The sequence below is a fragment of the Loa loa genome (assembly GCF_000183805.2).
Source record: "Loa loa unplaced genomic scaffold supercont3.38, whole genome shotgun sequence".
Taxonomy (NCBI): Eukaryota; Metazoa; Nematoda; class Chromadorea; order Rhabditida; family Onchocercidae; genus Loa; species Loa loa.
Genome location: NW_018108218.1, coordinates 146893 through 164177, shown reverse-complemented (window position 1 = coordinate 164177; position 17285 = coordinate 146893). Strand labels below are relative to the sequence as shown.

General features: G+C 31.4%; 1 protein-coding gene across 1 annotated transcript; it reads right to left on the bottom strand.

Moving 5' to 3' along the window:
* Positions 1 to 15766: 15766 nt before the first annotated feature.
* Positions 15767 to 16154, bottom strand: LOAG_00552 (hypothetical protein; the record flags this gene model as incomplete). Its single annotated transcript, XM_003136092.1, has 2 exons — positions 15767 to 15932; positions 16026 to 16154. Coding segments are annotated over 2 exons (294 nt in total), but the record flags the coding sequence as incomplete, so codon positions are not given.
* Between the last annotated feature and the right edge of the window lie 1131 nt (positions 16155 to 17285).

Here is a 17285-nt window from a genome sequence, read left to right as displayed (position 1 = left end):
TATATATATATATATATATATATATATATATATATATATATATATATATATATATATATATATATATATATATATATATATATATATATATATATATATATATATATATCCAAACTGTTTTAGATTTCCTTACTGTCAGTATGATTGATTCCAATGTCATTTGTCACTGTACAGACAGTAACCTGACGATGAGTTTATTACGCATAGGGAAACATTGTACCAAAAAACATAGACAAAGTTTTTGCTCCACCGATTTTTTACTTTAATTTTTGCTAAAATCAGAATCTCACAAAAATTTTAGATTTTAATTTGTCAAAATTTCAAACAAAACATATTGTTTGTATCTGAAATATTTCACCACTGAAACAATGAATTTGTTTTAATTTTTGTTCAATGTTTTAGAAAATTGAGATGATGCAATCTCCTCATAGATCACCTTCTCACTGATGACTTTTCCTAGGTAATTTCCTCATCTGTCCAATTATATTGGTATAATTAATAAGACTGGCTTGCAATGACTGTGCAGTAAAGCTTTCGTTCTGAATGTTTCTTCTTTCATTATATTTGGTTTCATAAAACGGTTTTGTCCGTCTCCCTAAAATGGTTATTCTCGTCTTGGATGAAGCAACCAATGTAGAAATCGACAACTCGACACTCCTCGAAAACACAAGAAGAGTAATAAAAGCTTGTTACGATATTTACGGAGCATCATATATAGTTAAAAAACTCTCTGCACTTTGCAGAATTTCTGTTATCAGTCTAAATAACCATTTTACTAACCACTCCCCAAATGCTTGGTGGAAATCAATCACAAATGAATTTATTTGTAGATGAAGTATCTGCGTCCACGGTTATGTCGTCTTATATCTCTAATAGATGTTGATTTCATTGACATAAATAAAATTACAAATGAAATTTAATTGAGAATAAATGCTGGGTATATTAGTAATGATGAAGGTAGGGATATCAATTGGTTTCACAAATTTCTTTTTTCAGATTTTTTCCAAATCCCTCATTGTGCAGGTCTCTGGAAGAATAATTTTCAAATTAATTACTAGTAAAGTTAAGCACCTAATCAAAAGAGGCAGTATAAAGTTAATGAGATTTAGTACCTGCTAGAATTTCATCGCAGTTATCTGCAGATCACGATAAATAATGTAATTATTGTTAAAGCCGTTAAAATATTTTTATTGAGTCAGAGAAAATATTTGTTCGATCCTAAGCAAACGCAATAAAATGTCATTATATATTTGCTCGAAATATTGCTTTTGAAAGAGTGAAAGAATCATTAAACAGCTATCAAACGAGAATTATTGAAATGAAATTTATTCTTCAAACAAATGCAGAATGAAAGCTTACTGTCTTCGATCAGGAAAAAAAATTTCTGGAAAGTTCCAGAAAAATTGACAACATAGGACATTTCAGTTGATTCACCTATTCATTAAAATGATAAGTTATTGAAAATTATTTATTTCACTTCTAATTTTATGACCAAAATATATCTTCCACACCAGTGAGATCATCGCCAGCATCACATGATAATTCAAAGAACATATCCAATTAATGTTTGAACTCCTCATATTCCACTTCATGCAAACATTATTTCCTTCAATCGCCTACTTATCAAACTTCTTCCTTGGCCTCTCCGAAATTTCCAATCAATTTTATGTCGCTTCTTAACTCTCTAAACAACAATAATGTTGGATATAACCAAGATTATCACAAAAACTTTATCACCTCTTGTATAACGTTATTTTTAAAGCAGATATGTTTAACAATCTTCTCTAAAGTGATAAGATTGATTCACAAAATACGTCATCTTCGCTTCTTCACTCAAAACATTTGAAGTTGGGACGTCTAAATATCATTATCAGGTGGCATTACTCTCATTACAGTAAGAATTATTTTGTGCCTAGTTGTCGAGGTGAGATAATATAGTTTCATTGTGAAGTACTCATTACTGATACCTGAAAAATCCCTCAGGTACAAGAGGAATACATAGTGAAAGACAAAAAGCAAAAATTTCCTCTCAAAAAACCATTTCGACATTTTATTACAAGACGGAAATTGCGAAATTGTTAATGTTGAATTATTATGCGATATATCCACTGAAGAATCACGATAAATTGAGAAAGAGCTGGAAGAAGTCTAAAATCTGTGATCAGAAAATTAACGATTTAAAGCCTAAATAGCTAATGGATTGATACTAAGTGTCATAACAGCGCTAGAATCTATTCTGTAATGCTAATCAGAATAAGAGGACAGCGGAAATAAACAGAGGAAAATTGGATAGAGCAGAAATAAAAGCTGAAATCTTTAAAGGACAATTTCAAATTTTTATAGCTGCGTGCAACACGACCTTTCAGTGTGATATTTCGATTTTCTTATAATTACATTAAGAGACTCCTTATATCTGCAGACAATTTTAGTGAAAGGGATAACATAGTTGCTGTTCAGAAGGATTGATAAAAATTAAGGGAAGTTGTAGAAATTCTTGACAGGTAGTATATTGTCAGTAAAATAACAATAACTGTTAAAAAATGCGATTTTTAGCTATAACAAAAATGTTTTCTTTTTCTGTTTGCCTAATCAAAGGCTTGCAAAGCAGCTGTTGAAAAAAAAGTTTGGATATGCTGTAGTGAATGATGATGATCTACGTATGGCCAAGTGTTGAAGACTAGGAAAGTGATTCAGAACCAGGCCACATATTTTTGCATACATTTTTCTCGATTTACATTTGAATGTTTGTTTAGATTTTTGGAAATTTTTGTTTTATTTTAAAGGAAATTATGCAAAGAAGTTGCAAATATGATTAAATTTGTTTCCTTCTCAAACTATGTAAAAATCTTTTGAAGTGCAATTAACACATTTATTTCGATCACAACCGTATCACACTGGTCATATTGAATTTAAAGCTTCTGCACATGTCAGTATGCATAGTTTTGAAAACAAAAGCAGTAAAAGTAGTCCATCCGGATTATTCTCAAATTTGAGTGCTGACTCTCATAACACACTTCAATACTAAGCACAAGACGATGGCGTTTTTGTATTATACTGAAACGTTTAAAAGTTACCAGAAGAAGGATGCAAAAGTTTGATTTTTATTTCAAATTTAAAAAATCCCCAAGTTTTCTTTTCCTCTTTCTTAACGGAATTTTATTTTTGTTAGTCTATTTATCATGGTATCTTTGTCAATTGTTGCTGTCATCGACGGCTCAAAAAGAAATGCAAATGCCCGAACTACCTCAGCGAAGGAATTTTTAATTCCCTTGTTTGCTTTTATTAAAGTTTCACTTTTAATTCACAACAAATGTTATTGCTTGCCACTATTTTTGTCGCTATTTGATTCGCTTCTTGACAGAGTTGCAACTTTTCCCAGTGCTTTTTCTTTTCAGACGACAATTTCATCTGCTTTCTTTTGTTTAGTTATTCTTTCTCAATTGATATTTGCTTTTAAACGAATGAAACATTTATATAAGAATCCATTAAAGACATCACTCGGTAGCAAAATCTGTTTTAGAAATGTGATATCTTTTTTAACTAATTCTGATTTAAAATAATGCCTGAAACTGATATCAGCGAGTGACGCCATTGTTATAATCAAGTGCTGTTCTTCAGACTTTCAACTGATGTTTAATTTCAACTTGTAATTTCCATTTCCTTTGTTCTTTTCGTTACTATTTATCAAATTTATGAGTTGGTTTTCCGAAATTTTGAAAAATTAATTTAGCTTTATTAGTACTCGTTGTTCTTTGAACTCAAACATGTATGCAGTTTCAAAGATCTGTAATAGATTCGAAACTTGCAGTAACTGTCAGTTTATATTACCGATCTCTTTCCATTTCATTGACGGCAATCTTTCCCGTAGTCACATTAGCAACAATAATAGTAGTGTTAATACTAGTAGTTCTGGAGGATAGAAATGGTAACTCAAGAAAATGGCACGAAGATTTGTATCAATTTGCCAAGATGCCGCCGCAATGCTGTCACTCAAAATTTGTATTCTGCGCCCATGAACCGACAAACAAACGGATGGACAGGAAGACCCACAGCCATCAAAATGTCATTTCCCTTCGCCTACCGAAACCTTTCTGTATCTTTTTAACCTTCAGACCGATAAGATTCAATGCTGATAACTTTGTAATTATCAGATTACTTTTACTTTAGTAAATTCTTACTGTCTCTTCGTAAAGAAAACAGATCTTCAGTATTCAGTTATTCCTCAATTGTAAATCAAACTATGCTGACCAAAATTTCACTATTCAAACAAATTTGAATTATTTTGTTTTAATTTATTACTTCAATTATTCTGCCGTTAAGACTAAGTAAAAATCAACGACGCTTAAAATTTGCGTCGCTCAGTTCACGAATGTCTACCATTGACGTATTCAGGTATCAAGTATCTTTTACTACAGTAATGAATTATAATCCTTATCGTATAACTATCCTTGAATGCAAAATGAAATTTGCACGATACATCGCTTGCATATGACGGACAGGTGAGTACCATACCTAAATAAAAAGTGTTTTTAATCATCTCGCAAACAACATCGATCATAAAATTGTAAAATTTCTGGTAAACTATGACGGATCGTCCCGAAATATAAATCATTGTTTTTTTATTTAATTTTGAAAGTCGCTAAAGTTTTTCAAACGCTTTTAACACTCGCATTTTTGAAGTTTACGTATGAATTTGAAATATTTCCTTGAGATATAGCACTAACATATGGTAATTTTTCGGGAAAACATGAACTTTTCAGAAGTGCTTTTTGCTCAAATGGAGTCAGAAAAGTATTGTACACTTGATTTATCTAATTAATTGACTCAAATGGTAAAATTATTACAACGTTTAATGTTGAAGTTTACGCAACGGAATAATGCTTTAACAAGAATATCTTAACCTAACAATAATTTACTATCAAAGTGCTCAAATCACGGAGCAATAATTGAAAAGTTTCAAACATAGAAAACTTCATGGTCAGTTGATCAGATATTGCTTGTTGGTTACTAAATGAGATAGTTACGTTTCATTTCATACACAATTTATCATTGGATGTTTAATTCCCAGAAGACATACAACCATACAAACACTATTATTTTTGTTTATTTGTGTTGAAAAAAATTTTTGCTTTAATGCTTTCATTTTGTGCTTCAATGAGCAGAACTTATATTAACTGCCATTTCGATTTTATCCTCTTGGGGCGCTAACGATTTGTTATTTTAGGAAGGTGTATGATAAATAATTCGCTTAGCTTTACTGCTCATAGTATTGTGAAATAAACTCTTCAAATGGGATATTTTAACTTCTTGGTGTCCACTGGTCAGTTTTAGTCAACACTGGCTAGATACGTTTTGCATTACTGATAAGATCAAACTTCATATTAAACATGCCTTGAGTTTACTATAGGAATTTTGATTCCGAAGTCACTCCTAAAAGTTTTTAATTGAAATCAAAGCACTGAATTCAACATTAAAAAGACTTTTTTGAAGTCTAACTTCTAATTGAAGTGCGAACCTTTCAGAAATTGCAAAATATCATTTTTGAAAATTTTGGGAAAAAAACAATAAAAATTGTTTGGGTTTTAAATCGCGAAACTAATTCGATTAGTGGACGATAGCGAAAATGCCTTCAAGCCATCATCTGTTTCACAACAATTCCGTTGTTTAATGTTCGTTTTTTGTAGAGCATATAAATTTGTATGTCTACGTGCATAGATGTACTGATCGCTATCAATACATCTGCTGCTACCTGTTCATATACTAATTATTTATTGTGCGCAAATTTTCGAATGTACTTAGCCGAATTTTTTAATCAATTAATAAGAGCTTAGTGATGATTCATTTCTTGGCCGCAGTATTGCATAGCAGATTCTTCTTTGAAGCTGCTTTCAATGACCGTTTTCAAATGGTTACTCTCCTATCATCTAGCTACTTAATAAGACGGAAGTAACAACCGTTATGTCAGTAAAGATTTTTAATGATTTCTCAAAACTCTTTTTCTTGAAAAAATGGCGCAATTTATTTTACCTTTGAAAAACGAAATTGACAAAGTCTCAATTTAAGACACTTTTTCGATTTCTCTTGTCTCTTATCTTTTCCCTACCATTTTTCTGATGGAATCCATAGTTGTAAAATGAACATCAATTTTGAGGAAAAAGAAAACATATAAACCTTTCGGTATTCATTATGTTCGATGACAAATAGCGCCCATGTTTATAACATTTACTTTGTTTATTATTTATTACATGATTGTGCATATTTTTATACCTAAATTGATTTGTGGCCAAATTAACAAAATAGCTTTTTTGCTATTAGCAAAAAACAGTTGAAGAAACATAACTTAGATTGTGTAACAAATAACTGAGATTCATTAATTCTGAAATCACGCCTCTACGACAAATGTTTCGCTACTTTTTTAGGGATGCGTAATACATTCAGTCTGCAACTAACGTTCGATGCGTTTCACAAAAAGGCATAAATAGCAAAATGATATTTTCCGCTTAAATTCCTTTTGACGAATTAAAAGACTGCAATTGTATAATTTTTAAAGGAGAGAAGAGAGGAAAAGGTTGCCCGATCATTTGTTTGTCAAGAATTTTCTGATGATTAAAACGTCAAGGTTAAATTCAGGTATTTCTAGTGACTTCACTTAAAGAACTTATTAGGAACACATTTGTCGCATATGTACAACTATCGCTGTAGAATTATTAATATCTATTATGATTAAATTGACTCGAAGTGTGACGTGTGTTTCTTATTATGCATAAACATCGCTAAGACAGCAAAGATTATTATAACTTTAAGAATGATTGACCTAAAAATATTTTTGGCACAAACACCTATAAAAGTTTTAATGTCATTATTGCTGATCATTAACGAAGGGAGCATAAGGCTGTTGATGCAGATTATAAAGTGTAGCCTGTCATATCTCCTTTATGCTGATGACACGAAGGTTATAAAATGGCCGCTGTGTAATATACAATAACCATGCAGTGATAATACTACAATATATCAGATGTAATTACTGGTATCTTAAGCATTTTATACTTAGTTGTGTACAGCCCTTTGATAATTATTAAGTTATTGACTACATTCATCTTTTTCCACACTTCTATATAAAAATTTGAGACTGTACAAAATGTCCTGAAAATAACGTTTTGAAATATCTGAACTCTAACTAGAAATACAAATTTGTTCGATAGCACTAGCTTTTCCTATCAAACCTCAACTGTAATTAAAGTGTCCTTGTGGCAACGCTATAAGTACCGTAATTTTATGTAAATTTTATGTTCTTTCAATTCCTCTTTTTCCCAATTTTATGTAAAATATGACGTAAGTGGAAGTGATCGCGACTTTTATGTTGGCGTAATTATTAACTTTAGTAACTAATCATAATCAAAAAGATCGCAATTGATTAAAGAAGGTTCCGCAGTTAATGATGCCATTTTAACATCATTTATTTCATGTGTCTAGTAAGTCATGGTATTCACTGATACCACTTTCCCTTTGTTTACTTATTTAGTTTGTCTGTTTGTGTTATTTGTAAACACGTAATTAATGAGATTGTCCGATCCTAAGCATAAACCATTTCAAATGTTATTGAAGTAAAGTGTCATTTAATTAAGGAGAACTAAGAAGATATGACAAATTTCACACCGCTATCTAAATTCTAATTTTTATTGTATCAATTTTAGCTCTTGCTTAGTAGACTTTTCCATTTGATCATAAGAACGCTTTGAAACTTTAGATTGTACAACAATTGTTGATAACGTTGGTCGGAAACAATCATTTTTCGATTTACAACTAAGAAATTCTTTAATTCCTTCATCCTTGTTATTAAACAATATTTTTAAAACATTTAAAGTTTATAATTAACACTTAGATGAAGAAAAAAAGCGAAAATTGTGAAAAATAAACATAAATTGGGATGAAATTACAAGTAAAATAGAATTGATTCCTAACATTTTTGAAATATTAACAATGAGAGATGTCGGTCTTTTTATTTTATCCTTAAAGAGTGAAATTTTGCACAATACGGTTCATATGAAGAAGAAGTACCAAATTAGAATCAGTTTGTTGTGAAAAATCAGGCAAATACATACTAATGCATAAATCAAATGCAGTGTTTATGCAACAAAACGATATTTTCGTTTTAATTTAATTTTAATTTAAAACTGTTTGTTTGTACACAACGAATGCAAAATTGTGACAATCTGCTTTATGGTCAGTAATTAAATAACGTTGTATTTGCAAATTAATTGTTGTAATAGCTCAAAGGTTAAAAAATTATGTAAAGGATAAAAGATCCTAAAATTCCTCCCAAAAAGCTACACTTTTGAAACCAGGTAAAAAAAAAACAGCCTAAATTATGATACTAGGCCACGGTGAATTCCCAATTAAGTGAATATGATTTGTTTGTCTCAAAATTTTGCAGACATTATATAGAGGTTGTACTTCAGCTTTGCTCGTACCATTTAATCTATGCTACGCCTAATCGCAGAAGTAAGTCCGAGTTTTCCAACTACTTTGGAACAGACACAGAATTTTTCATCGCCGTATACGATCATGTATTTTCTTCATTATCGTAACATTATTATGTCAAGCATTTTACCAATGATAGTTGACATTTTTAATTTCTGTTACCATTTCATATCCTTCTCATGTCACATTTCATTTCTTACTACTTCATACTCATTCGAATGATAAAATGAAAACATTTAAGTGTTACATTATCTATTCATTATAACAGAATGTCACGCAAGTAAATGCGTGGCAAGTAAATGAAAATTATTTCAATCGCGCATACAATCTATCTCGATCACAAGTGTAATTTAATTTCCTTTGAGAAAATCACGCCTGTAGCTTCCTTAAGGACACGTCAGTCTGTTCTAGCCACATGTGTAATCTATCTCAATCACACGTGTAGTTTCCTTAGAGACACGTGCAATCTGTTCCAGCCACACATGCACATTTTGCTTCAAGCACACTGCTACCAAAATCTTAAAAATTTTCATAAATTTCTTACGTGCTATCCATTTTACTCACTGAGATTGTTTCACAGAATGAGCCTACTCACAGGTATACATTACAATCAATGTCATCAGTTCCGATTGTTTTCATCCTTTATAAAAGATACAATAGTCTCGCCTATTTTATTTGCTTTTTGTGTTTCCTTTCTTCCTATTACATTATTTAACAACAAATCGATTCAATTCAATTTTGTTTCGGAAATATTGGAAATTACAAACATTGGAAGCATAAATGGAAGAGAAATGAGTGACCCATTACTTATCTGACCATTCACTCAACTTGGAAAAATCACTTGGATTAGTTTAGTAATATACAGTAAATCACTGGACGGATACGGTAATCTTAAACAAATGAAAGTTATTCCCATCAATCAGTGAGAGAAAAATATTGAGAGCGAGAAACTAAGCTAACCTTTCGGACAGAAAAAAAATGGAAAAAAGGTAATTTGGATGATAAGCACTTCTTGGGAATCTAAGTCTGCTTCTCATAAAAATAGATAGGCGAATAAACAACTTCTAATTGTCAGATTCAAACTGGATTTTCAACTTCAAAGATTGGTCATTTCACCCTTTGATCCGCTCTAAATTCTACTGGAACATTAAGCAGGACATTCAGACGTTGCATAAAAGTGTATTGCTAAATTATTTACACTTATTATTAAATCGATTTACTAGTAATAAAAATCATAAGGATACCAGTTTTTTTTCTTTTCATATTAAATATAAATTTGATTTTTGCTTCGTATTCAATTTTCGTCAGCAATGAGGCAGGATTATTGCAGGTTGATTGTAATTTGCAGGCAGGATTATTGCAGGTTAATTGTGATTGCAATTGTAAGAATATATCATGCGCCTATAAAGCTTCAAATACCATACCGAAATAATGTAGTTAAATGAAGTGTCACTTCTTTGTTGCATTACTTTCAGTATCTTAGAATTAAAAGTGGAAGATATTTGAAATTCAATAAAATGCAATCACTACACAGTCTTTCTTTAATTTTCATTTTCACATTGCAAAGTGAATGAAAAAAAACAAAAACAAAAGAGAAAGAGTGCAAGGATTACGGCGGGATACTTGAATTAGAAAATACGCGATGTTGCTTTTCTCGGAAAGATAAAACCACTCTTTGCGGGAGACTTAAAGAAATACACTTTGCTTATAGGATTATAATAGGAAGGTGAAAAAGGAAGGATTAAAGGGTAGAAAACAAATTATTTAGCCTCTTTTCGGTAGCTACTAATAGTGTATGTAAAAAACACGTGGGATATTTGACAACCACACATGCAACACATCTTAAGATAGGGAATCTGATTGTCTTTCCTTTCCAATTTTCATCAAAAATTATTACTGTTGACCACTCTAAAAAGATGACCACTTGCAATTATTCCATCTATGTTGGTATGTTCATTTTGTAACCAACTCTACTAGTTTTCAATTAGTATTTCAATTCTTCTGTTTCTAACTTTTTCCATTTATTTAGCATTTAAAATTAACCCCTTTTTTCGGTCGTACTCATCTCCTTGTTCGTCTCCATCTTTTGTTACACTTCATTTGTTTCATTTTTTGAAGTTTCCAAAAAAACGATGAAATCATATGAGCAAATTTAAATTCCGATGACATCTTGAGAAGCACTCCTTCTATAATTGATTAAACTGTCACAGTTAAGCGAATTTGTCCCTATAACCTGAGCGTCACTATTTGCATAATTTTTTTGCCCATTTAAAGAAGATTTTGAAATTAAATTATTTTTCCGCTTTCCCTGTCAAACAGTAAAAGTGGAATGTGGCAGAGATAATGTTTTGACATCAGTTTTCAGGACATCCCTTCTGAAAAATTTACAAAGATTTTTGTTTTTAATATGACAATAATTTTCTCAAGCCAAGTGCGATTTTCTTTCAACTTACCTCTGCTTAAATCTCTTCAAGCAATTTTAAGCTACTGAAGTACAAATAATAATAATAATAATAATAAGTGATACATAGTGCTTATTGAATGAAATTTAAATATGAGGAAGCAAAGATCACCCAATTAAAATTTCTTGTTTATTAAAATTTTTAAAGCGTCCCAATCGGAAATTTTACTTGTCATTACACTTGAACTTAATTTTAGACCATAAGTAAAGTAGTTCAAAACCTTCGTTATTTGCTCCCTCACAAGATTTTGAAGCGAATTGAAATTTAATCAATACGTAATTCAGATCTTTCATTTCTATTTTCGACACTAATTTATCATTTACTGAATTATAAATATGATGAATGGTACATTTTGTCCGCAATTTGTCTTAAATTATTTAACATTACCCATTGTAAATTCTTGGGAAACACATTAGCTCTTAAAGTTGTAAGCATTCTGGTTGATAGCAAAATTCTGAATTTCGAAATTTTAATCACAGCAAGAATGTCATCAAATTTTTTATATTTTATATAAAAAAATAGAAAAAACAACTTCGAAAGCATAGCTACTTTAATTAGCGATTGTGTCAATTTGAATGTTACATTTTGCCACTTCATTGTCAGGTCACAAGGGCATGGAAGAGTTTCATTTCCAACCACTTAAGCTCAGCTATCGGGAAAGCGAAAATAACGCATTATTATTGCACGATCGCTATTTCCGGTTCATGATTGTTTCCAGTTTATTACCATAGTATCTCATAAATTGGGATACAACTAATCCTAAAAACAATTATTGCCCAGCATTACCGTAATCTATCAGGGATGCCTACCAGGTAAAATAACATTCAGTGAAGCGTACAAAACATTAGGCCTTTTTGCTAATTGAACAGGCCTTTTTTTGCCACTTCCTCCATTTTTTTTCTTCTGTTTTTCTTGAAAACTGATCACATTTTCCTAATTAGTAGTTCTCTTCTCTATGAATACAAAATGAAATTATAATTAGAAACCATATTGTTCTGCTGGATATGAACATATCGGATAAATTACAAACTTTCAAATAATATTTACATTATACTTGTTGAGATCTCTTTCTCCGTGTGTCACACGGGAATTGGTTTTGATTAAGATATATGACTGTTGATAAGCATCCTTTTGTTACAATGAAAGAAAGAAGGAGAAGAAGTGGAGTATTAACATCCTAGTATCGTAAAAAGAACATCAAAACCGATTCAGCTTATTTAGGTGTTATGAACCTGGGAAGTAAGCTTTCAGGAAGACAGAAATAATACTGATATGTATACGTGCATATAGAGGATGATCAATTTTAGAGTTTACAATTCCCACAAACAAGGTTAACCTAATAAGAATTTACATCCCATGCTTCTTATAGACCAATGAATAGAGCAGATTAAAAAGCCTTCAACACCTGTCCTTAAATTGCTCATATTAATATAACGATGATGACTGACGATATTATCAAATGTAATGATATTAGCAAACCTATCAGAATCATTATTTTCTGTTCAACCTGAATTAATTGGTGGAGTATAATTATTAGGACGTGAGATGTACGAATAAATGGGTGCAGTCGTGCATGTAATTGAGCTCGAATAATTACAATAGATATTCTTTATAACGTTTAAACTTTCGATTTGATTTGAAACCAAGTTGGATAATTTCTCTGTGACAATCACATCATTGACCTTTTACAACTGTAATTATTAATAAGTAAATTAGATGGTTCATACATATCATCCGCTAATTATTCGCCAACAAGTAATTCATACTTATAAGATGTTAGAAAGTCGGCTTCCCATTCTTACAAAGGGTAAGATGGAAGAAATAAAAGAAAGAGATGCAATTAATTCAAAACTTTCTATACTCTCTCTCTCCTTCTCCGGAGATCAGAAGCAAATCTATGCAGAAAATCTTTCAGACTGATGATACACTTGCAAACTAAATGATTTCTTTCTCTTTGATTCCGTCTTCTTGTTTCCCTCTTCATATTTTCATTGATAAGGAAGAGAATTGGATTCTCTTTAATTGGAGGGAAAATACAGTGTACTAAAAATGGTTACAGATCTGAAATGACGCAACTATGACAGTAATAGGGAACAGTACATCAGGAATCGGAACAATGTGATTACATCAACCATAACCATTACTCTTCTTAAACCTTTCCGGATTAGCGCCCATCAAATACTAAATGATACTATGAAGTGTGAGATACAATCAGATCAGAATTACTGCTACCATATTACCTGATGTTTCGTGCTAAAAAATAAAGTGAAAAATTGATTTACAGTGAACCAATAGATATAATCCTCTCTGCTTATTATTTACTATTTTCATTATGAGTATTTTGTTTCACTTTTAGAGCTATTTTGCCATTTATGCTTCATTGTGTTGCATTTATAGAATACATTTTATTCAGTTATCCCAATTTTGCATCTCAAAAAAAGGAAAGATATATTGCAAATTTACACTTTCTAATTTACTCAATTTGCTAAATTTTTTAATCACTCGCTTTGTTTATGTATCACAATATGCTAGCCATCGTAATTTGGTATTCAGCGATTCGAAAAAAATATGATGCATTAAAGATGAAATTTCCTACCTGAGAAAAATGGCACTATTCTAATAAATGTTTAGAATAACCTTACATATTTATATTTCAAGTTTTCTCATCTCTCGGAATTTAAAAAATTTGAAGTATAAATAAGTTTCTTAAAATGAAAATCTTCGGAAAGCCCGAATTTTTAAGCACACTTTTGAAATACTTCGTTTGTGATCTCTGTTGGAAAGGGTTTTCTTAATTGCCGTTAAATTTCCTCATCGACAGCTGAGTCGGTAATTTGACTAAATTTAAATTAATTACGTTCAAACTAAGCGTCAGAGTGTCTGCTCCGATCGCGTGGGAAGAGTCGGAAGATACTTTTGTTTCGTTATCGGATCGAATAAATTGAAATTGGCAGATAGAAGGCAATAAATCCACACAGTACATTTGCTTGAAATGGTGTTAGCATCCTTTTCGAACTGGACATTAGTACCATTTGTATAAATATCTGTGTTAATCTTCTCTTCGCATGTATATCGTGGGTGGATGGGTGGGCGGATGAGTGGGTGCATGTCGGTATTTAATGATTAATGAAGAACAGTTGAGATAAGGCGAAAGACGGATATCGGGACAAATTAGTATTAGAACATATAAAGAGGAGATTGATCGCGCGTCCCTTAAACCAGTCATACTAACATTGGATGATAAAATTAAGCTTATCCTGTTAGAATGAGTGAAATGACATAGGGATATTTTTGCAGTCAAAATTTATTAAATCTTTTTCTTAACTTTAGGTTAAAGAAAATCTGCATTTTCCTTAGTATTCTTTCAGATAAAATATCAAACTAACAATAATAAGACTCTTTCATCATATCCATGAAATTTTTTAATGGATTAACATTTGACAACTTTTTTTGATAGCTATTTGGAAGAGTAATTAAAAATATTCATATTCATAAAGATCCCATTTATATGTTTTAGATTTTCAATATTTGAGATAACTTGAAATACTTCAAGCTCTGAATTGTAAATTCGAACGTGAAAGTTTGTAATGCATTGCTGACTACAATTAAAGAATTGAAGATCTTTGAAAAACTATAAAACTTCATTTTCATAACCTCATTAGAAATAGTAGAATTAGAATTAAAAGAAATCAAAATCTAATTCATATTTTAGCATCAGTCGTTACGCGATCTCATTGGTTGTGATCATATTTGTTTAATATTTGATATGTTCCGTATTTCGTTTCATATATTGCAATCCTCACGCATACATTTATCAAAAGTTAAATTTAAAAATTGCAATTTGTCAAGTGGAGTAAGTGAAGGTTAATGAAATAAGATTGATCTGAGATGAAATGGACTGAGAGAGATGTCACAGATATCTTGGCTCTTACTTCTAGTATTGTCTGTTATTTGTCCTACGGTATATCTGATCATACTTCGCATTATGCAACTAATTATATAAATAAAATAGCTAATAGCATATATGCAATATTGCATACGATAAATTCCATCTGCTGCTTGTGGGGAATTCATCGATGCTTACATATGAAAATGTTTATGCTTAGCGTTTGAAATTGAGTGGCAGTTTTCCAAAGTGTTGTGAAATTTAATTAATATAAATGATAAATTAATTAATTAGAGTTCGAGAGTTTGAGAGCAATTTAACCTATTTGTACAAGTAAAGTGTGTTGTATTATAAGTCAAAATCCGAACTGTATCGAATGCGTTTCTCAACGGTGACAGGATAAATCACTGAAACAGATCCCTGATTTTCCATAAAGAGTATAATATTGAAGGTAAGCGGAATATTTTGGTAAGGACAAAGGGATATTGAAGACTGTCATTGTCATCCAAGAGAAAATTACTGTGACAAGAACCTAATTCTGACCGGACACTGTCAATTTTCTCTCCACTCATTGAGAAAAGAGAGGGAATTCTCAGTGATAACAATGCTATTCTTACTACAGAAAAGAACGCTGTCTTACACGTATAAGTAATTAAGCACTGCTTCATGCTTAATTAATACATTCGAGAAAGGGCGTCAATATACATATTCAAAATTATTGGCGTATGCGTCCATTCCAGAAAGACATGCATCTTGTGTTACGTCATACGTCAACTACGTGAAGCATGAGCTAAGCGCTTTTCTCCGCCCTGCACCATAAATCCATCCCAGTGCTTACTTCATTGTAATATGAAACCGGTAACACAATAAATTCAATAATAGTTAAATTATCCTCTGAACCAATCATAGTAGGAGGCGGAGCTTGAGTATCAAATACCCGCCCACTCTTCTATGACAAAGCATGCTCGCTGGCTGTCAAAATGTGAACCATGTCGTGTGTATGTATTACGTGTATGTGGATGTATGTGTGTGTGAGTGTGTATGTGTGTGTATGTGTGTGTATGTGTGTGTAGATGTATGTGTGTATGTGTGTATGTATGTGTCTGCATTTGTCTATGTTTTTATCTGTGTATGTATGTGTGTGTGTATGTGTGTATGTGTGTGTATGTGTATGTGTATGTGTGTGTGCACGTTACTAAGGCGTGAGTGTGTCCACTTGAGACTGTTCGTTTGATAACTGTAGATGCTTTCTGCGCTTTCGTAAATATTTTCATAGGAGCGAAAAAGTGGGGAAACTCTTCGGGTTCATCCGTTCGGGGAGGCATCATTTGGGAATATGTTCATTTCTATAGTAGTATTGATTGGTATTGATAAGGACAGTTGCTAATGACAAGAAGATTTAGACGACAATATACTGACATCGTTTATCTCATACTTCAACGAAAGTGGCAGTATGTAGAAGTTCGTCAGAGTTGTAGGAAATAAATCTTCAAGATTTTCGAATGTCTCTGATCGTTCGAAGTCTCATGTATACATGGGGCCAGTGTAATTCTGTCTCGCATTGTTAATTATTTATAAAGGTGGTATGGAAGGTAAGTTCAGTATTAGTAATAATAGTAATGATAGTGATTAATCATCATGCAGTGATGAGATATCAAATTCGAAGTTTTAAATATTCCATTTTGGTTTTCAAAGAGTAAGATTATTCAGAAGTTTTCACAGCATCCAATTTAGCATCGGTCTTTTTGCATTTCTGCATTTTGCTTTTTGCTTCCCAGAAAAATATCCGAAGAACTTTTTTTCGCAGTTCTAAAAACGATAAAACATTTATCAATTGCCTGATTTCTTTCGTCTTTCCGATAACAACAATGCCTTAAAATTCACTAGCTTGTTTCTTTTTTTTTTTTTTGCAGCTGTTTTCGATTTTTAAAACAAAGTTAAATAAGAAGAGAGACATTAGAGATACTGGTGGAAACAATTACTGAGTGATAACTGTTCACGAAATACTGTAAAGAACGTTCATATAATTTTATCATCTAGGTTCTGCTTTAATTTGTAGGCTAATAACTTTTGCCTAAATTGTTAAAGAAGCAAAGAAAATTTGATACAAAGATGATGAGTGTTATTAAGCAGCTTGTGATCTAAAAGATCTTCCCTATCTTTGATTTGCTTTTTTAATATGTTATCCTCATTGATGATGCAGAATGATTCCATGAAATGTTTTAAATCACACTCAGATTCCAGAACGATGGATCATATGAAACTTTTTCGTTCCACTTACCAATATTTCAGTACACAAAATTTTTGTAGTAATTTCAGTCAAAAATGCTGAAAACACTGACATATATCTTTTTTTCACTTTCTCTTCCTAAATGATCTTTCCAAATAATTCCTTGCTTGTTTGCATTGAAGTAAATATAACATATGTGGAAATTTCGAAGATTTTGGAAGAAATT